Source organism: Furipterus horrens, unplaced genomic scaffold (assembly GCF_987537825.1).
Source record: "Furipterus horrens unplaced genomic scaffold, mFurHor1.1.pri manual_scaffold_2, whole genome shotgun sequence".
Lineage (NCBI taxonomy): Eukaryota > Metazoa > Chordata > Mammalia > Chiroptera > Furipteridae > Furipterus > Furipterus horrens.
The window spans coordinates 173,545,694-173,568,857 of NW_028327172.1; the positions used below are offsets into that span (position 1 = coordinate 173,545,694).

Consider the following 23,164-nt stretch of genomic DNA (forward strand, 5'->3'; position numbering starts at 1 on the left):
AAAAGGTTGTCAAACACACTTATGCTTTTAGAAGGGTAATTGTGCACCAGCAAAACATGTCAGAAATTATCAAAATCAAGTACAATATGTTCTAGAAAAACAATAAAGCTAAAAGTCGTGAGTATCTAAAAGATAATCTTTTTATCTTCTTTTTATTGAATTTATTGGGGGTGATATTAGTTAATAAAAATTATATAAGTTTTAAGTGTACAATTTTATAATACATTATCTGTATATTATATTGTGTGTTTATTACCCAAACTCAAGTCTCCTTCCACCACCATTTATCCCCACTTTACTCTCTACTACCTGCTCCTATCCCACTTTCCTTCTGGTAGTCACCATATTATTGTCAAAAAGATAATCTTGATTCAAGAAAGTTAGCAATCTGAACAAATATGTCTATTTACATTTCTGCCTAACATCTCCTTTAAATCATTATTATTATAATGGTATTGTTGCTGTTTTGTTAGTGTTAGGTAAGTAAAAAATCCTTCATATTGCTGGAAAGCAAGAAAGAAGGCTGTCAGCAGATCAGAAATTGAGGAATTATGGTAAGATTAAAACAAAGATAGTATAAGAAACCTCTGGGAAAACTTCAAGTGTTCCAACACTCACATCATAGGGTGCCAGAAGGAGAAAAGAAAGAGCAAGAAATTGGAAATCTACTTGCAAAAAAAATAATGAAAGAAAACTTCCCTAATTTGGTGAAGGGAATAGACCTGCAAGTCCAGGAAGCACACAGTGTCCCAAACAAGATGGATGCAAAGAGACCCACTACAAGACACATCATAATTAAAATGCTAAAGATTAAAGATAAAGAGAGAATCTTAAAAGCAGCAAGAGAAAAGAAGAGAGTTACCTACAAAAGGGTGCCTATAAGACTATTAGCTGACTTCTCAAAAGAAACTTTGCAGGCAAGAAGGGACTGGCAAGAAATATTCAAGATCATAAAAAGCAGGGACCTACAACCAAGATTGCTCTACCCAGCACAGCTATCATTTAGAATCGAAGGCAACTAAAGAGCTTTCCAGGCAAGAAAAAAACTAAAGGAGTTCATAATCACAAAGTCCTTATTATAGGAAATGTTAAAAGAAATTTATTTAAGAAAAAGAAGATAAAAACTATGGACAATAAAATGGCTATAATTATCAACTGAATATAAAAAGTGAACTAAGCAAACAAGAACAGAGACAGAATCATGGATATGGAAAGTGTTTTGATGGTTGCCAGATGGGAGGGGGTGTAGGGGAATGGGTGAAGAGGTGAGGGGATTAAGAAGTACAAATAGGTAGTTACAGAACAGCCATGGGAATGTAAAGTACAGTATAGGAAATGGAGTAGCCAAAGAACTTATACACATTACCAACGGACATGAACAAAGGTGTGGAGTTTGCCTGAGAGTGGGGAATGCTGAGTGGAGGGGGGGGCAAAGAGGGAAAAAATTGGGACAACTGTAATAGCATAATCAGTAAAATATAGCACAGAATATGCCCAATACAGGAGGCAATGAGGGAAGAGTGATTTCCACCATGCTCCAAACTAAGAATCTGGATGACAGGAGGAGGGAAGGACCCTGGAAGACTCTCCAGGAATTATAGGGAAACTTGATTCATAGTCTTTCAGCAAGGGAATCCCCATACCCTCCTCTGCTGGCCTTTTCTGAGAAGTAGGCAAGTGGTAGCAGGTATTTAACATTAGGATAGAGTTCAGAACTTAAGATTGTGGGGGAAGGGGATGCCTCTAACATGCAATTTATTAGAATTAAATACTCTGCTCTGTGAAAGAATTGTTAAGCCACAGACTGGGGGGAAATCTTTGGAAATCACATATCTGATAAAGAGCTTGCATTCAGCTTTTGGCTTTCAGCTCAGAGGAGGCAAAGGTGCAATCTGGGTTTATCTGACACCAGCGGCATCCACTATGCCTCCAAAATTCAACCCCAATGAGATGAAAGTAAGGCCACCACCCTCATGACATCACAGATGACATTAACAGCGGTGCAGTGGAATGCCTGGCTACTTAAGAACTACAAAGGAAAATATTTCAATTAAAGACTGCCAATGGAGAAAAAAAAACAAACTTGCATTCAAAATATACAAAAAGTAGAAACCACATATCTGACAAAGAATTTGCATTAAAAAAACAATATACAATAAGTTCTTAAAATTCAACAGTAAGAAAACAAGTTCAATAAAGAGATGAGAAAAAGAGATGAATTAACCCCACAAAAAAAGATATGCAAATAGCAAATAAACCTATGATGAGATGCTCAATATCATTTGTCATCAGGGAATTGAAAATTAAAATGAGATACCAATATATACCTATTAAAATGGCTACAATCCACAAAACTGACAATACCAAATGCTGATGAGGATGCAGTCATTCACTGCTGAAAGGAATGCAAAAGTAAAATTGTACAGCCATTCTGGAAGACAGTTTGGCAAGTACAAAGCTAAAAATACTCTTACCGTACAATCCAGCAATCCTCCCCCTAAGTATTTACTTAATTGATTTGAAAACCTATATCCACAAAAAAACTCACGTGTGAATGTTTATATCAACTTTAATCATGCCTTCAATAGGTGAATGAATAAACTGTGGTACATCCATAAAGTGGAATATTATGTTCAATAATAAAAAGAAACGAGCTATTGAGACAAAGAAAAGCCACCAAAAAACATAAGTAAGCCTTAACTAAATATTGCAAAGTGAAAGACACCAGTCTTTGAAGACTACATAGTGCATGACTCCAAATATATGACATTCTGGAAAAATTATAGAGATAGTAAAATGATCAATGCTTGCCAGGGAGGGACTCAGGTGGAAGGTAGGGGAAATGACTAGGTATATTCCCCCCAAAACTGAAAAATATGACCAAACAAAAACTTGTATAGTAATGTCCATAGCAACATTATTTGTAAGAGTCAAAAAATAGAAACCACCCAAAAGTCCATAAACTGAAGCATGGATAAATAAAATGTGGTATATGCATACAACGGAATATTATTCAGCTATAAAAAGGAATGGAGTACTGATACATGCTGTAACATGAGTGAATCTTAATAATATTATGCCAAGTGAAAAGAACCCAGATACAAAATATGTAGTATCACAAGTCAAATTCATGGAGATAAAATGTAGAATAGTGGTTGCTAGGGACTGGAGAGGAAGAAATAAAGAATGACTACTAATAATACAAGGTTCTTTAAGGTGTGCTAAACAGGTTCTGAAATTGTCATGATGGTGGTACTACTTTGTGACTATACTAAAATACATTAAGTAATACATTTTAAAGGATGAACTTTATGGTATGTAAATTTTTATGATATAGCTCAATTTAGAAAAATCTTTGTTAATCTTTACTATTAAAAACATAAGTAGCCTCTCAATAATGTACCTTACCACCTCAGTAAGTCAGTTTCTTTCATCCATTTATTCACTCTTGCATTCCTTCATCCAACTAGCATGTTCTGACAACCTTCTATATTCTAAGTAGTTCTGTCCTAAGCCCTGGGAAGTTTACAGCACTGAACAAGAGAGAGATCTCTACTCTCAAGGTAGAAAGATGAGGCAAAAGAAAAAATAAACCAACAACTAAACTATAAGGATCCCCACAAGACTTGCAAGCAGGGGAGTAATAGGCAGTGGCAGCTCATCCCAGGCTTACCCCCTAAACACTGTCTCCAAGGTCCCCTTTTCTCTGACTTCCCACTGAGTCAAAGCAGCTCCACCTAGGCTCTCTCCTGTTGCTTCTTCTATCCTAGGCCCTTCCTTGTTTCACTGTCCCCAGCTTTAATAAATATGCTCTCAAAGTCAATCAATCAATCAATATAAATCAACAAAAAACTATTGAGTAGAGGTAAATGCTATGATGAAAATAACAGAATGATGTAACAAATAATGTGATGTAATAAAGCACTATATTAGATCAGGTGTTTAGAGAAGGCCTTCCCAATGCCAGAAAGCCAAGGAGCTAACCATGTGAAGATCTGGAGAAGAGGGAAGAGTAATTCAGGCTTACATGATAAACTAGTGCAAAAGCAAGTTTGTCAGCAGAGGTTAAAAGGTAATGGTGACTTAGGGCATCAAGAATCATGGAAATAGTGGTATAAGAAAAAATATCAGAAAGGCCGGTGAAACCATATTGGCTAAAATTTTAGAAGCCAAAATGTGAATTTAGATTATCATTTTGAGAATAAATGGGAAGCCACTGGGAATTTTATTACAAACCAACAATAATAACATGACTTAGTGGTTGTTTTTTTTTAAAGATCATTCTAGTTGCCACGGAGAGGATGGACGAGGAGGACAGTAAAAGAAGAAACAGAGAAGCCAGTTGGGAAACTCGTACAAAGAAGAGAGAATGATGGCTTGGATTCACAGAGGTAAAAAAAATAAAGGCAGGTTCCAATATTTATCTGTAGGTAGTACCAGCAGAACTCACTACTGGATTTCATGATCTATGGAGAGTGGTGAAGAAACAAGGATGACTCCTAGGTTTTCAGTCTCAAGTAGGTAGGAAATGGACTCTTTAAATAAGATAGGCTTGGGGTCATGGGTTTTCAATATATTAACTTGTTGAAACCTACCAGATATCCAAATAGATATGTTAGGTAGGCAGTTGGTATATACAAGTCTCAGGCACAAAGGAAATATTAGACTGAAGGAAACTAATCATGTTGGTATCCTCACTGGTTAGCACAATGCTAAATTATACACTAGTATATTATTTAAAGGAGTATTTTATAAGCTATGAGAGGTCCAATAGTAAAGAAAAATGTTTACGGCTTAGTTCAGGGTTCTACAAACATCTTGAGTCAGGGAAACTTTTCTTCCACATTTTAACATCTTGCTCTTTAACCCATATTAGGGAATTCTGCTCTAGTACATGAAACTGCTAACCGAGTTGCCTCTCAATTTACAGTATGTCCATAACATCTCAATTTTATAAAGTGTAACTCAGTGACTTCATACAAGAACAGGTACAGGGTTAGCCAATTCCCTATTTATCTGACACCCCATAAATTTTTATAATCTAATGCTTAGACAATAATAAAGCACTTCACATGCAAAGGCCAATTAGTTTCTACACCTGAGAAGTTACCCGAGGCACTATCTCAGGTACAGATGAAGGCCCTAAAGTTTAATTACTCATCTCCAATCACCATCGGAGCTTTTGAGTTGTGTATAGGCTGTAGTTTCCTTTGCCCAGCACTAAATTCATTATCGTCGTCGTCGGCAGCCGTCCGTCTCGAGAGATGATGGTGTAACTTCTTAAGAGTCTATCTGCACCACCGAGAATGGCTGTGCAGTCCAACTCGGGAGTGACACGGTATCTGTCTCCTCCCGTGTTGAATCGACATCTTGTGATGACACTGGAGTGTCCTCTCCAGTGAAGCTGAAGCTACAGAGCCTGGGCAGGGTGATATGGAGGATCTGCTGTTGCCCATGCAGCAGACCCCCCCTCTCTTCGCAGTTGAAGGGTCCAAGGGAAAGACGGAGTCAATACAGCTTGGCTTCAGGTGCGCCGCAGGAGTTGCCGGTGTTGACTACAACGTCAAACCGCCTTAGGGACTCCGGCTCCAGATTTTCTGTCGGGGTTTACTCCCTTAGCCTTTCCCCTGAAGAGGTATGCCGCAAGGCAGCGGAGGTTTTTTGGAATCAGAGTTTTCCTTCTCTGATGTGCCCTGACTGGAAGATCGAACCAGCGACACTTAGCTCGCAGGCCAACGCTCAATCCACTGAGCCAAACCAGCCAGAAATTCATTATCACAGACTGTAAATAGGTACTGAAACCACAGGGGATTTTAGTAAGTGCCCATAGTCAAATGTCTGCATGATTTCCATGCAACAGCAGTAACTCCATTTTCAAAATCCTATCAATGGGCTGGATTGCCAAGAAGAAGAAACCAAAACTTGCATATGCAGAGCTCAGAATGAGCAGGAACCAGGCAACTGAATTGGCAAGAATTCCAAATTACCGATAGTTCAACCAAGAGATATCTACAGAGCTTAAACAACACTTCTGTTATAAAAATTGTTCTTAACTTTCTATGAAAAACTGGTCATCCTCTCATGTCTCACTGTAGCTTGAAGCACCTGTAACACCCTATGTGTATACTTATGTGTTTGTTAAATGAGAGGCTGTGTCTGTCATCAGCATTTTTTTTAAGTATATTTTATGGATTATGCTATTACAGGTGTCCCATTTTTTTCCTCTTTGCCCTCTCTGCTTGGTACCTCCCTTACCTCCCGTAATCCCACCCTTCCCTTAGTGCATGTCTATGGGTCATGCATATAAGTTCTTTGGCGCCTCCATTTACTTTACTATTCTTAATGTCCCCCTGTCTATTTTGTACCTACCAGTTATGCTTCTTTATCCCTGCACCTTCTCCTCCATTCTCCCCTTCGCCCTCCCCACTGATAACCCTCCATATGATCTCCATATCTATGGTTCTGTTCCTGTTCTAGTTATTTGCTTAGTTTTTGTTTTTTTAGATTCATTTGTTGATAGTTGTGAGTTTGTTGTCATTTTACTGTTCATAGTTTTCATCTTCTTTTTCTTAAATGTTTCCCTTTAACATTTCACATAAAAAGGGCTTGGTGATGATGAACTCCTCTAGCTACACCTTGTCTGGGAAGCACTTTATCTGCCCTTCCATTCTAAATGATAGCTTTCCTGGATAGAGTAATCTTAGTTGTGGGCCATTGCTTTTCATCACTTGGAATACTTCTTGCTAGTCCCTTCTTACCTGCAAAGTTTCTTTTGAGAAATCAGCTGACAGTCTCATGGGAACTCCTTTGTAGGTAACTTCTTTTCTCTTGCTGCTTTTAAGATTCTCTCTTTATCTTTAACATTTGGCATTTTAATTATGATGTGTCTTGGTGTCGTCCTCTTTGGGTCCAACTTGTTTGGGACACTGTGCTTCCTGGACTTGTATGTCTATTTCCTTCACCCAATTTGGGAAATTTTTCTTCATTATTTTTTCACATAAGTTTTCAATTTCTTGCTCTTCCTCGTCTCCTCTGGCACCTCTGTGATTCGGATGTTGGTCCATTTAACATTGTCCCAGAGGTTCCTAAATCTCTTCTATTTTTTTCAATTCTTGTTTCTTCATTCTGTACTGGGTGACTGTTTATTTCTTCCTTATGTTCTGAATCGTTTATTTGAACCCTGGCTTCCTTCCCTTCACCATTGGTTTCATGTGGATTTTTCTTCATTTCACTTAGTATAGCCTTCACTTCTTCCAAGTTTTCCATACTCAATCATTTCTGTGAGCATTATTAGGGCAAGATTACAGAGGAAGCCTTTGTGCAGTTTGCTTTGCAAGGGTTAGCTGAGAAGGCTCTAGGGAGGCACAAGGAGAGAATAGGGCATAGGTATACTGAAGTGTTCAAGAGTAGTCAGGAAAAAGTTAGGTCATAACTCAGATCCCCCTCTGAAGTTTATGTCCGTACAGCAGCCAGGGCCCTATGACCACCCATGTACAGACAGGAGGTATAATGGCATTGTCAAGCAGGCAGGTCTGGAGTGGATGAGGTCTGGTTCTTATAGTGCAGGCTCTGGGACCTATGAGGAATACGGCAGCCTCAGGGATGGCTAGGGCTCTACTGCTGACCTGTCTGGAAGAGATCTTAGTTACTGTCTTTCTGGGATGTATGACCACAGATACGGAGATGGTGAGTTCACTGTCCATAGTACCACTGAACACTGTGTCCACATAAGGGGGCTGCCATACAAAGCCACAGAGAACATTTACAACTTCTTCTACCTTCTCATCCCTGTAAGTCATATTGAGACTGGCCCTGATGGAAGAGTGATGAGTGAAGCTGATGTTGAGTTTTCCACTCATGAAGAAGCTGTGGCAGCTATGTCCAAAGACAGGGCCAACATGCAATATACATATAGTGAACTTTTCTTGAATTCCACAACAGGAGCTACCAATGGGGCATACAGCAGCGAGATGATGTAAGGAATGGGGGTGTCTGCTCAGTCTACTTACAGTAGACTCAGAACTCTGCATCTGTTAGACTGGCTATCTCTTCATCACTTAGTTCTCCTTCTGGAACCTTGATCTGCTCCCCCTTTTGGGTCATACTTCTCTGTCTCCTCAACTTGACAGGCTCCTGTGTTTGCCTTTGTGTCTTAGGTAAAGCTGTCGCACCTGTTATGTTATAAGGGGCGGAGCCTTAGGAATTCTTCAGTGCAGGGCAACCTGTTTCACTACCTTGTGGCGCTGTATGTGGGGGAAGGATCAGAGAGGGAACAACACCACTTGCTCAGCACTCAACACATTTCCAGTCACTTCACCTGCTTCCCGTATGCAACTGGCACCCCTGTAGCTGCTGCCCAGAGTAGGTGGGTTTGCCTATGTTCTACGACCATGGGGGCCCTCTAAACGACTCTGCTGAGAGACCAGCAGTTTCTTCCACCATCCCAACACACCCTGGTTTTCATAGCTAGAAGCAATGAAGCCTTATTTCCCTGGCGCTGGAACTATGAGTTGTTCGGTCTGGCCTGGGGCTGGGATTGCTCCCCAGGAGTTCCTGCTGGCTTTTATAAAGTGTGACTGCTCTTTCCACCAACTGGCTGCAGCCGCTGCCGGCATTTGCATCCTCTCTGTCCCGGCTCCCCCGGCTCCACCCCTCCTACCCATCTGGATGAGTATTACTTCTTTATATCTTTGCTTGTTGGACGTCCATGTAATTCAATTTTCTGGTAGTTCTTGTTTTTGTTTTGAGGTAGATGTAATCCTTCTTATGGTTGTGGAAGGAGGTGAACCATGTCTACCTATGCCTCCATCTTGGCTGGAAGTCTGTCATCTTCATTTTTGTACCTCCACTCCCCAATATGATGCCTGACATATAGTAGAAGAAAAGGTACAGGACTTGGAATAAAGACCCAGTTTCAGATCCTGCCTGTATACTACTACCTATGAAATCTTGGACAATTATACAACTTCTCCAAGCTTACAATTAAAAGATTAGAGACATCGCCAATTTTGCAGGACCATCATGACAATTAAATGAATACACTTAAAGCATCTTAATTTTAAGGTAGCTGTCACAAAGCAAATGTGGAATATATGAAATGATAGCTTAAAATGTTTAATAAATGATTATATATATATGCACTTTTACATGCACATATATGTATAAATAAAGCACCAATCCATATTTTATCCCTGTCTTAGTCCATTCAAGCAGATGTAACAAAAATACCAGACTGGGTAACTTATGAACAACAGAAATTTACTTCTCACAGTTTGGGGGAGCTAGAAGTTAAGATCAGGGTGCCAGCATTATTGGGTAGTAATGAAGGCTCTCATCCAGAATATTGACTGCCTACTTCTCACTGCATCCTCATATGATGGAAGGGGCTGTGAAAATATGAAACTCTATGGGGTCTTTTTTTATAAGGATGCTAACCCTAATTATGGGGGTGGAACGCTCATGACCTAACCACCACCAAACTGAGCATTAGGATTTCAACATAGGAATTTGGGGGGAGGAACACATCCAGACAACAACAATCCTCCCACCACACTAAACCATAAAGGGTCAACTTAAAACATTACATCCTCATGCTTATCTGTTTACATTTTACTTTCTCTCTCTTATTAGACTGTGAGTTACGCAAGAATATGGATCATGTCTTAGTCAATCTCAATTCACAGTATCTAACACAGAACCTGGGACATAACAGATGCCTAATAAGTGTTTACTATCTTAAACAATATTGAAAGAGAAGAAAAATCTTGTTATTATTCCAAGAACAGTTGTTCTCAATATTAAAGGAAGGGATTGATTCATCACCTTATTCAGTGTAACAAATCTAATAAAAGATTTTAACTGCAACAAGAGAAGTTAACAGATGAACTGGGGATATTTCGTAACCCTGACATTAGAATTTTCATTTTCAATTTTAGGTCCTTTGTAGCACTGCCCTACTTAAACCTTCACTAAAAAAAAAAAATCAATGCAAGACATCTCAGAAATTCTAAGCAAGCCTATTCCTCCCATTGTGGGAAGGCAGAGAAAGAGAAGAGGTAGCTTTTATATTTTTAATAACTAATATGTACTTCTTTGTTGTAACAGAATTACTTTATTTTTTTCAAAGTAAAAGAGCATAATTTCCCCTTGGCATTTAATCCAAAACCACAGCCCATTATAAAGGGTGCAATGAAAATCAAGCCTGCAGCCTTGGCAGTAATTATAACAATTTTTATATGAGATACAGATGTCAACACTAGGGCAAAGATTTACCTACAATTCCTACAATCCATTATTTGCCTGCAAATATGAAGCAGAATAATAGGATTCAATGCAATCAGTGACACAGCAGTCGCATGGTCTAAATGCTTTGAAATTAAATTCTTATAATAAAGTAAGCCTGACCAGTAAGAAAAAACAAACAAACAAACAAACAAACAAAAAAACAGTTAAAATCAGATGGAGACTATTCTTCCTTATTCATATACTTTTAACTGAACTTTCTTTTTTCACTGGATGTCTACTCATCCCTAGAGAATTAATTCAGGGATCATTTTCCTCAGGCAGCTTCTGATAGTCAAAACTGGATTAGGGACACCTTCTCTGTGTTCACACAGGACACTATTATGTGTCTCTATTTTACAATGCACCATGAGTGTCTCAAAGGTAAGGCCTGTTTCTAAGTCACCACTGCATCTCTGAACCCAGCGGAAGGCCTAGGTCAGACCAGATCTTCAATAATTGTTTGTTGAGCTAAATTGATAGAGGACTGCAGGTAAAAATGGTAGATAAAGCAAATATTCTGGCAACACTTGCTAAATTTATATTCTCAGCTTATACAAATAGGCCCAGTTATAGTAGATACAAGAGCACAGTCCATATGTACGGTATATACATGCATATTAGTATACATCTTATGTTTAAACTAACAGTTCAGTAAGTAGTACAAATGAACAAATGGAATCATCCAAGCACAAAATTACAGTACAAGACTGTAGAACTGGATTTACCACGATACTAACATTTTAAACTTCAGGGATCCTCAATGGCAGGATCCCTTCCAAGGTGCTAGCAGGAGTCTCAACAACGTGTTCCCATGGTCATATTTTCATAAAAATTGCAAAAGTAAGCAAACTGCTTTCTCTGACTCTCCCCAGCTATCACACTTCCTCCTTGGTTAATGTGATAATTGGAGTATTTGGATAAAGGGAAGATGAGCAGCAGATATATTTAATTTAGGTTTTATAGGTATATGTAGAATATAAATATCAGAACTGCCATTAAAAAAGGAACAAATTTATTAAGGCTAGCAGGACTTCTCACACATACAATTATACAATGTATTTACTGATAAAATGATAAAGAATGTTCTGAGTTGAGTCATCACAACATAACTTACTCATGCTTAAATAGATTGACCTATAAATGCTCAAAAACAATATGCATATCATAAAGACATATTATTCAGATTCACCAGCAACTGTACACTACTATTTACTCTTTCTTTGGGGAAAAATCTCCACCTTAAAATAATCCATAAAGAAAAATTCCTGACATAGCTCTTTATCAAACTTCATGAGAAAAGCAATAAATTTGTTAAGACCAATAGCAAAAAGCAGCTTTAAATCTGTAAGTCATGAGCCCAGAACAGTGTAGCTCAGCTGGTTAGACGTCATTTCACAAAGCTAAAGGTCACTGGTTCGATCCTTGGTCAGGGCACACACCTGGGTTGCAGGTTTGGTCCCAGCTGGAGTGCGTAGGAGAGGCAATTGATTGATGTTTCTCTCTCATATCAATGTTTTCCTCCCTCTCTTTCTCCCTTCCTTCCTCTCTCTAAAACTAACTAAATAAAATATTTTAAAATAAGATAAATGATTTTTTAATAAATCTATAGGTCATGTTTAGAGCTCCACGTATGTCATATGCCTCCCAAACATGTTTATTATTTGCATTAATTTATCATTTTAATATCTGCATTAAAACATCAGAAATATAACTAAGAAACAAGAAATTCGATTGGAGTTACATATCTCACTTTGTAAAATCCCCCTTTATAGACTATAATCCCCGCTCGTGTAGGAGAAAAGTAATATTTTCTTGGTAAGTCATTAGCATTTTTCAACTGAATGTAACTGTAAAAACACTTATTAACACATACTTTTTAATTTATATTCTACCATTACTTTTCACATAACTGTTAATTTTTAAATTTCATTTATTAACAAAGATCTCCATTCTAACTTTTATCATAAAAGATACTATTTTCCTCTCATAAAATTAAAAAAAAAAAAAAAAGAAGGTTGATGGCAATAGAAACAAGCACCCTAACTATGCCAAAGGACAGAAATTCTTTGGAAGAATCTGTACTATTAACTGTTCACTTGGTATTAATATAAAAACCCCAAGAAGCTTTCATGATTATTATCCTTAGTAGTGCAACAGTGGTGGGGATGCAGGGAAATGCCACTTTCATTCACTGCTGTTGGTACACAATTTATATTGACAGGCAGAATACATGTGCCAGGCACATGGCAATAATTCTTGAAAGAAGGGTAAAAAAAGGTCCCTACAAAATTGTGAAATAGAGATCCAAAAAATATAGGTGTCCCAAAATTTTCTGTGCACAGTAGCCATCTGTTCATATTTCCCCATAAGTCTTTGGAAGGGGAAAATTAGAGCAGAGTGGTAAGAATCACTCATACCTCCACCTACCACCATGAAGACACTCAAAAATGTCATTGATTTGTTTTTTAAAAAATGTGTGTGATATATACTAGACTATACTAGGTGGTAAAGATTCTAAAACAGTTTTGAAACTGCTGCATCATCAAAGAGGCCACATACTCTGATGAGGAAGAAAGGCCTAAAAACTGACCAGTAAAGTATCTTTTGATAATGGCTACAGATAAGGACTACAGAGGACACTGAAATAGTAGCTTAACAAACTGGAAAGGGGGCAAAGGTTAGGGAAAGAGTAGACTCCAGAACTAAAGAAATGAAGGTGGGGAAGAGAAGGGCAGTCTAGCCAGAACAACAGGAATAGCATTTACAAAGGCAGAGAGATGTGGGAGAAATATATACATGTTGAAAGAAATGCAAATAAAATGGCTGAGCTCTGTGGGGAAGGACAAGGCAGAAGGGCGGGTGTAGATGAGGCTGGAATGGTCAGCAAACACCCTATCATGGAGGCTACCTATGCCTTGGGATTTTGCCAACCACTTCCAGCCCCATTCCAATCTCTCCTTGAAAAGCCCAAGTCAACTGCAGGAAGAAAGTGGGCCAAAACCAAGCAGGGCAGGCCCCAAACCCATCCAACAGAAGCAGTCCCTTCCGAAAAATACAGAGACACATATCTGCAAAATTCCTGCTGTTTTGAATATAGGAACATACTAGATAAACATAATAACTTTTATAAATACCAAATGCAACTATTTCACACCTATACCCAAAGAAGTTTATATACAATGCAACATCAATAACCTTGAAAAAATATTGAAAATAAATAAATAATAATCTTAAAACTTCATTAGCCAGTGGACTTAAAACTAATGAGTTAAAAGCAATTATTGAGAAGCATATCCATGTCACATGCTAGTTCCCAATTTTTAGATTCTTGAAGACAGAGAGCACCTCTTACTTATTTCTAAACCCCATCTTTCTCCCATCACCAGCACCTAACACTTCACTTCATACACAGGAAATATCCAATAAGTATTTATTGTATTATACATTAATATCATGTATCTATAAGACAGCGAAACACAATACGGAATGTGAAAAGAGTTTATATACTGGGTTTAGGAATTTCATGAGTGAGGACAATAACAGTGTTTGTACAGGACTCTGGTTTATGAAAATTTCCATAACCATTTTCTCATTCAATTCTCCTACTGACGCAATGGACTAGGCATTCCTTTCCCCCAGTAGACAAAGGAAACAAAGGTTAAGATTTTAAGTGATATGCCTAAGGTCACATGGTTGTGACAGACCCAAAACTCTGAAATCCAGGTCTTCTTTCTAAGACAACTTTCAACCCAAAATATATCTATATATTGAGGACATATTTGCCAAACAATATACTAACATGCCGGGAAATAAAATAGTGAACAAACCCTATGAAACCTACCATCTGGGCAGGGGGGAAAACACCTTAAATAATAATTATAAATAATTACAAGTATGCAAAGGCAATCAGGACACCTAACCTTCCTCAGGGTTGCTAATGAAAAAAAAAATTCACTGCCACATGTTAAAGATGGTAAAGGCAGACTTTATTCAGTAACAATGAGATAGGCATAAGGACCGCTGCAATGGCATTTTACAGTGAGTGGAGAGAGATTGGGGCCACCTCCAAATACAGCATGGGCAAATGGGAAATTATAGCCAAGGAGTGAGTGAGGAAAAATTACTAAGAGGAAGCATTGGGGGTAAAGGGTGTTCTGGCTAAAGTGACCTAACAGAATTCTGGCTGAAGATAGGCCAGGGAATGGTGGAGGAAGAGGAAGCTGATCAGATATTGAGGGTGGGAGGATTCTGGTTAAACTGACTTAACAGGGTTCTTGCTAGAACTAGACTTTACAAGAAAGTGCACGAATAGGCCTAAGTAAAGGTCCAAGAGCCTGACTAAAGTTCAGTCAAGAAAGGAATCTTTGTCAGGGCCGCACAAGTCTCTCAAGGACAGAAGTAGCGTAATACTGAATTCCAAGAATTTTTTTTCTTTACCTTATTTTGAATCATTTAACTCAATATGCAGGCATTCATCCACTTACTATTGTCTTAAAGCTTCTCAAACTTGAAGGTGCTTTCTGTGTAGGGACTTTATTAAAATGCATTTTAATTCAAAGACTGGGGCCTAAAATCTTGTATTTCTAACACGTTCCTAGGTGATGATGAAGTCCACACTTTAAGGGTCTAAAGCAGATTTCTCAAGAGTTATTGTTACATACAGATACTGGTCATCTCAGTCCTGAGGGTGGACTTCACTAAAGGACCAAGAGCAGCTTTTCTTTCCATTCATGCTATTTAAAATGACAATGGTATATTTTTCTAAATGTTGAATGACATTTAAAAATTTTTTTTAAAAGGCAGCTCTGATAGGTGTGGCTCAGTGTGTTAGACATTGGCTCACAAACCGAAAGGTCACCCATTCCATTCCAGTCAGGGCACATGCCTGGGTTGTGGACTAGGACCCTGGTTGGGGGTGTGTGAGAGGCAACCGATTGATGTTTCTCTCACACACTGATGTTTCTCTCTCTCTTTCTCTCTCCCTTGCCCTCTCTCTAAAAATAAATAAAATACTTTTTCTAAAAGTACTGTATATCTCTAGAACCTATAGTGATCACAAGACAACACTGTCCCAACACCTTACAAATATATTCCTACTTGAGCAAAAGCTAAAATCAGTAAGTTCAATGGAGGCATATTTTGGTCCCCAAATGCCTAGCCACTTAGTTATACTTTTTGGTATAGTTTGGCTCTAACTATAATTTGAAAAAAAAATTTATTTCAATTCTTGATAACTCGCCATTTCCCAAATTAAAAACTGACAAGGACAACAAAGGACTGATTAAAGTGTTAAGAGTCTGAGTGATAAAACCCTTTTGGGAGTCCTTAACATGAGGGTGGGGACACAAGCATCAGTGTTCAAAATGATGCTGTGCTCTGGGTTAAGAGACTTCAGTTTTGACAAATTAGTTTGTTGTTCACGGACTCAAAAGTGCAATATTTATGAGTAAAATTAAGAGTGTAAGCTGAATATATGGCAGAGTGTGGGGGAAAGATTAGGGACACTGAAATCAGACATATGGGAGTAAAAAACATACCCATAGGGAGCTTTTAAACAAAGAACTATTTCAGTAGTTAAATCTAATGCTGCAGGGCACTAGTGAACAAACTAGATTCTCTAAAGAACAGGAAGGTCATGCTGGGACTCTGTGTGGAACATGATCTGGGCACCAAGATACCAGAAAAGTTGCCATTAAAGACTTTTACCCCTATTGCCTCTATTTAATTATTCTATGTTTACAATGAATACGAAGAAAGTACTTAAGTTAAACCATTATCTCTTTCTACAAAGAAAAACAAAAAAATTCTTCCTAAAATCCAGTACAACTATTGAATTATTCTCATCAAATTTCAATTTGAGAACAACAAAGAACTTAGGAAGAAAGAGAGAACAATAACAGCAATTTTTTTAAAAAATCAACCTTTCATTACAGACAATAATAACAATAAAGCTACTTGGCTATGAGGTACTTAGACTGTTACCTGAATATTTGCTTATCTTCCTACTCCTGCTTGTTTTTTTTTTTTTTTTTTTTTTTTCAGATTTAATGTGTTTTATTGATTAAAATATTACATTTGTGCCCCTTTCCCTTCCCTCTGCTCCCCTCCACCCGGTGGCCCCCTCCCTCCAGTTGTCCCCCCCTTTTAGATTATGTCCATTAGTTGTGCTTACAGTTCCTCCCAACCTCTCTCCGTCTATTCCATTCCCTCCTACCATGATCCCCAATTCCTATATCATCTCCCTCCCTCTCCCCACTCCCCCTCCCTGTTGGCCTCCCCCCACTATGTTTCCCGTACCCACAGTTCCTTTTCCACTCTCGTTGCCTGTTTCGTTTGCCTTTGTTTCATCTCCTTAGCTTCTGTTTTTTAAACCAGTCCCTTTAACTTCTCATATAACAGTGGTTTGGATCTAATGAACTCTTTCAGTTTTATTTTGTCCTGGAAACACTTTCTCTGTCCTTCTATTCTGAATGACAATTTCGCTGGATAGAGTATTCGTGGTTGTAGGTTTTGGATTTTCATTACTTTGAATATTTCTTGCCAATCCCTTCTTGACTGTAGGGTTTCCCTTGAGAAGTCAGCTGATAGTCTAATTGGGACCCCTTTGTACATAATTCTTTTCTTCTCTCTTGCTGCTTTTAAGATTCTCTCTTTATCTTTAATTTTTGACATTTTGATTATAATGTGTCTTGGAGTGGTTCTCCCTGGGTCCAGTCTCTTGGGAACTCTCCTTGCTTCCTGGATCTGCAAGTCTATTCCCTTCCCCAAGTCTGGGAAGTTCTCCTTTATTATATTTTCACTCAATTTTTCAAGTTCTAGTTCATCTTCCTCATTCTCTGGCAAACCAATGATTCTTATGTTGGGCCTTTTATAGCTGTCCCAGAGGTTTCTGATCCTCTCATTGTTGCTTGCCATTTCCTCTCGCTGCATTGGTTGACTGCTTGTTCCTTCTCCATATTCCAGTTTGTTGAAATGGACTCTGGATTCCTCACCATCTGTCTCGTATGTGGTTTTGTTCCTTTCGTTATGAAAGTTTTTCGCTTCTTTCATATCTTTTTCCTGCTCTTTTGTGAATTCTGTAAGCCACCTGATAACAATGGCCCAGAACTGAGCCTCTGACAGGTTTCTTATCTGTTCATCTGTCAGGTTCTCTATCTGCTGCCTGGTGAGTTGTGTTACCAGGATCTCTATAGTTGTCTGCCTCATTTTGACAGATGCGTTTTGTTTTCCTGGGCCGGCTGTCGGGGGCAGGGGGCAGTGCCTGCGTACGCGTCACAAATCAGCGACCGCCGGCGCCTGCCTGTCCGCGACCTATTTCGCCGCCCTGTGGTGCTTTCTGTGGGGGCGGGGGTCCAAGATGGATTCACACAGTTATTCAGCTAGGAGACCGGGATCCGTCCTCCCGCCCCCCTGGGCCTCACTGTTCAAGGCGATGCTGCGGCTGCTCCCCAGCGCCCGGAGTCGCGCAAGCCAGGGGCTTGATTGGAGTCGCGCACGCCAGGGGCTTGATTGCCTCCAGGATTTTTCGCCGCCCCGCCCCGCCGCTCCGCAAACAGCTTTGCCTTCTTTAACTCTTACTTGCCCAAATGGCACCGCTGGTTTATACCTTCATATGTTGGGCTTCCGTGTAGCTTTATTTTCTGGAATTTCTAGTTATCCTTTGTTTTAAAGTAGTTGTATTCCACTATAGTTGTAGAGGGAGACCTAGCGTGTCCGTCTAAGCCTCCATCTTGGCCGGAAGTCCCTGCTTGTTTTTTTTTTGCTTCAAAAATCCTCAGAAAATCAAAGTAGCACTAATACACATGATATTAAACTCACTGAAATTGGCTATGATTTAAGTAGTCAGAAATGATGAATGTTTATAAAAAAATAGTAAAAACTACTAGCAATCATCACACTGTTGAGTTACTGATAAAGAACTAGATATCACTGCTGCAAATAATTACAATTTATTCAGCTAGGCCTTTTACATTCACCACCTCTAATTCTCCCAACATCTCACAGGTACTGGTCCTGAATACAGGAATAATAGGGGAAAAAATTAATTACTGTCACAATCTTTCTCCCTCCCTTGCCCTCTCTAAAAATAAATAAAATCTTTAAAAATATATAAAAATAAAAATTTGAGTCTATAAAGTTAAACAAGGTTCCTGTGAAGCTTCCTTATGCACCATCTGAGAGTTTACAGCTTAACTTGAAGATACACAGAAACCAATTTGCAGCACAACCACAGCTTTGTCCCAGTCAGATTCACATACACAGTGCAAATTTATTCTGAGCATTTGTACAAAAGTAACACAAAGCAGCAGGTTATAACAGCAGCAGGTTATCTGGACGCCCTCTGAGGATTCTGGGGATTACCTAATCTACCTGACCTCCCTATCCAAAAAAAAACTCTTCACCCTGCTCTGCTTTGTCCCATGGCATTTAAGACCTCCTACCATACTATATAATTTACTGATGTTCAGTGTTTATGGTTGCTTAATGTAAGCTCCACTAAAACAGGTGTTTTCATCCATTTTGTTCACAAATGATAGCCAATGCCTATATCAGTGCCTGGCACAAAAAATGATTTTTTTTAACTAAAATTCTTTCCTTCTATCTTAAAGCCCTCACGAGTTATGAGTCATCGCCTTGGTAACCTTATCTCGAATTGCCCTTATTTCCTTGACTCCATCGCCTTAGGAAGAAGCTTCCAAGAACTGGAGGAAAATATTTGTTATTTCACTCCTAAATTACATCTCTAATTTTCTCTGCTCGCCTGCTGGTACAGAAATAATATCCAAGGAAACTATACCAAATAACAAGCAGATGAAATAACCAAAACTTTACTCTTTATCTTTTGATAATTATTTCTATCTACAAAATCTTTACTTCAGATTTTAAACTAATGGTGGACAAAAACAAAAACCAAAAATGCTGGATTATTCTTTTGGCATGTGGCTAAAGATGTTGTGAATATATTATCTGTTCCATGTGACCTGACTGAAAAATTATGCCCCAAACAGTACAAACCCTCTAAGGTGTTATATACGTATTAGTTATGGCAAGATCTTTGTTAGGTAGTTAAAATGCTCAGGAGAAATGAACTTATCAATTGCATTTCTGTAACTATTAAATATTGAGCCATGTAAAAATAAGAGACTATTGTATTTATATTCAGAAAAACCCACCAAAACCTTGTCTCTCCCCTAGTTTCCACCAAATACGGTCCTTCCCTTCTTCAACCAATTTAGGTATTAGTTCCAAGAGATACAAGTCTATTAGCAACCATCACGGGCATCATCTACATTACTATTTTGAAGACAGCTTTTAAGTTCTTGAAAAAAATCAAAAATAAGCAATGTAAATAGACTCAAGAAGAGAAGCTTCAAGCTGAGATGCCTGGATGTTGATTCAAACTGAAATAGAAAACAAAGACTTTCAAGAAGTCATCCCATCCTCTCATCTATCACCACCTATCTGACAAGCTCAACTTCTAGGATGAGCCTAAAAAAAAGGCTTCACAACCTCAAATATGTTAGGCAGGATGACAAAAGCCAAACCCACTATGCATGTTAGAAATATCAGCAATTCTGCCAGCAGATTAGCCTTCTCAGTGATCTCTGGCTTAAACACCCTAAAAAGAATTAATATTCTAGATATGAGCATTTGAAAGTAAGGGTTAAATTCTCAGGATTCAAGTGCCAAGATGATGACTAAAAATTATGTGAGGTAGGGAAAGAAAAGCATCAGAACAGAAAATAATCATTAAATGCTATTTTCTCTACAACAGTAAAGGAATGTATGGAGTGGGTTTCAATCTTCGAGTTTTTATTAGCTTTCTAACCACAGATTAAACACAGGTGAATCACAACGAAGCCTTCAAAAGGCAAATTCCAGAGTTCAAGGTCCTGTTTTCAAAGGATGTAAAGCTTGTCTGCTGCCTCCACACCCCCATCTTTACATCCCATCTTTCTGCTCATACCCCAACCCCCAACACATCTGTAATTTACGATAAGTAAGGGAAATGACAACCAGCACTAAACGTGACGTGACGGTGTCATTTACAAATGATTTGCAAAAAAACTCCCCAGTGGACCTAATCAACCCAGTGCACACTACCCAGGCCCTATTTGGTGTTTGTCTGAAAAGATAAAGCCCATGTTCTTCAGGGAAGCAAGGACCTGCTCCAGACCCCAAGACTCCAGGCTGTCACCACGGATTCCCGACCCATAAACAGCCTTGTTAAGTGGGTTACATTCACAGGACTTGTCATCCCAACGGCTCACTCCTAAAACACAGGGGAAGGGAGCACAATGCTCAATCTTCTGTGCTTGGGACCCAGAAAAATAACCAATGGGCAGGGGAGGCTGAGACAGGCGACTGGGTACATCAGATATGGGTCCTGCGGAGAGTGGGAGGTATTTATTAAGAAAGCGCAAATAAACCCAAGAGCAGCACAGAGGGAGAGGTTGAGGTGATGGATAAATGAGAACGCAGGCACCGGGGCGTCTCGGGACTTAGGGTCCGGGGAGGCAGAGCCTCCCTGAGGACTGGAGGGTTCCACGCGTGCTCGAAGCGGGCCGGGAGGAGGCGACAGTAAAGCTGCGCGAGCGCTCGGGGCAGGTTCCCGGAGACCTGCTCGATGAGAACGCCGGGTCGGGAAGCGCGGCGCAAGGCGGGCGCGGGCCCGCGGCCCAGGTCACCCGAACAAAGCCGGCGCGCGCGGGGCCTGGCTACTCACAACAAGAAGCTCATGTTGGCTGCGGCGTGGGCTGCGGCCTCGGCTGTCGCGAGGTCTCTGGGCGGCGGCGGACGTTAGTCAGGGAACAGGAGAGAAAGGCCAGGAGGTGGAGGCGGGCAGCGCCAGCTGTGCTGTGGCCGCAACTTGCTCGGCTTCCCTAGTTCTAATGGCAGGCAGAGGGGGCGGAAGTGGGAAGCGCACAGCTTGAATCTCTCAATGGGAGGGGAAGGAAAAGGAGGCGGAGAAAGGGCCGCTGGCCTGTCCCTGGAGAACTGCCCCCGCGGCCTGCAGCAGTGCAGCCCCTGGCCTCCTCCTTTTTAACCCCAGCGGCCCCCACCCCGCGAACTCTCGCGAGAGCTACTCGCACCCACTCTAGCCCGTGGACTGCGGCTCTGGGTTCTTCAGTTTTGGACACCTTTGCAGCTTCGGGGCATGCCCCGTGAATACGCTAACGCCACCAAGCAGATCGAGACCTGGCCACAATGGTCAGGAAGGAAGTGGGCTTCAACTCCGGCATATGAGGGTCTACAGTGAGGGATCGAATTGCCACCAGAATTTTGCCCACTATGAGTTCCCAGCAAACGATGATGGAAGGTTATGGAGTATATCTGCTACTATATAAAAACAGGAGGAAATTACGTCTTGTTAGAATGGTTTGGGTGTGGTTCTGCCATACGAGAAGAAAGGATCTAAATGGGTTTTCAAGGTCCCTGTTGTTTTATAGGCATATTTTAAAACCCTGAACTAGGACATGGTCAGGCACCATCACTATCTGAACAGGCAAGCTAGGCTATCAACAGCTAGGAAAATGGGAAAACTGCTATGGTGACGTATTCGAGGTATGTGGATGTGGAGCATTTTTGAGTAGATTATAAAGGCTTGCTCTGGGCGCCTTAACGATGTGAATGCACGTTCCTATATAAGGGGAGCTGAATCGTTTCTAGATTCCAGAATGGGCTGTACATCAGAGTGCCCAGTGGTTATAATGGACCTGTGGTTATAATGGACCTGAGACCCATAAATGCTTAATCAGCGTTGCCGCTGATGACCAGCCTACCACAGCATTATTAATTTGGGTAACCATTTATTTTACATAAGAGATGTCTTCTCCACTCAACACCCATCAAATCCATAGTAAGTTTTTAAAGAATCTGGACAAAACTTAAGTGTAGCTATTAACCCACAGACTAATAGACTTGAAGGAGGTGCCATATGAAATGAGTTCAGTTGAATTTATTCACTATTAGTTTGGTTTTTAGTAAATCAAACCACTTTTAAAAACAGAAGAAATTATTGAAATCTTGACACTATCACAGGAACAGCAGAGGTCACTGGAATAACCTGATTAGACTTAAAGGCTGACTTACTATGTAATTCCTTAAGGGTCTTCTGAAAGTAAAACTTGAGATACCAGCTTAGAAAATTTTATTTGGGAAGAGTAAGTCAGTTAACCTATTAGAACAGCAATTTCAGCCCCTTTTAAAAGGAAGGTCTTGGATGATTACATGATCTCTAAACTATCTTCCAGTTATAAAATTCTGTTATGCTAGGGGCATCCTTCATATGATTGGCAGACAGTTCCCATCTGCTTCTTGATTTGGTAGGGTGGCTTATGTAGCCTTGTTTTTGGTCTAACACAATTTAGATGAATCCTACGATACTATCAGGGCAACAACTGGCAGAGGAGAGAATCTGCAAAAATACCCAATGGCTTCTTCAGTTAGGAGAGTTTCCTAAAGTTAGCAGCTGATAAAACGTAAATATGTTGGTCCTAAAAATGAGAGAAGTGTCATGTTAATAATACAGAATATAATTGCAGAGATTAGTCATTTAAACAATAGCTGTCACTTAAAATTACTCAGCACTTCAAAAACATTGAGAAGTCTAGAATCAAAGCAAGAGTCTATTTAAACACACATTTCTAATTATAATTTCTCCTTCACCAATTCATACAGGGTGGGGGAAAAGTAGGTTTACAGTTGTTTGCATGGATAATAATACAAGAATTAGTAAATAATATAAGAATAAACTGTTTCACATACAACTGTAAACCTACTTTTGCAGAAGAGACCAAAATCTTGTTTTGTTTGTAAATATTTGTTTATGAATTAAGATTCTTAAAATGTGTGTTCTATTCACCAATTTTTCAAGGAA

At 39.5% G+C, this 23,164-nt stretch overlaps 1 protein-coding gene and 1 pseudogene across 1 annotated transcript in view; one reads left to right on the forward strand and one right to left on the reverse strand.

Annotated features, from left to right (window-relative positions):
• The window catches only part of MOB1B (MOB kinase activator 1B), a 41,552-nt gene extending 20,233 nt beyond the window's left edge, over window positions 1-21,319 (reverse strand). Inside the window, exon 1 of the mRNA XM_090266780.1 lies at window positions 21,011-21,319. Coding sequence (XP_090122906.1) covers window positions 21,011-21,024 — 14 coding nt within the window. The 5' untranslated portion in view covers window positions 21,025-21,319. The remainder of the gene's footprint in view (window positions 1-21,010) is intronic.
• Window positions 1,924-8,081, forward strand: LOC150020010 (heterogeneous nuclear ribonucleoprotein F-like; annotated as a pseudogene).
• Window positions 21,320-23,164: the final 1,845 nt, after the last annotated feature.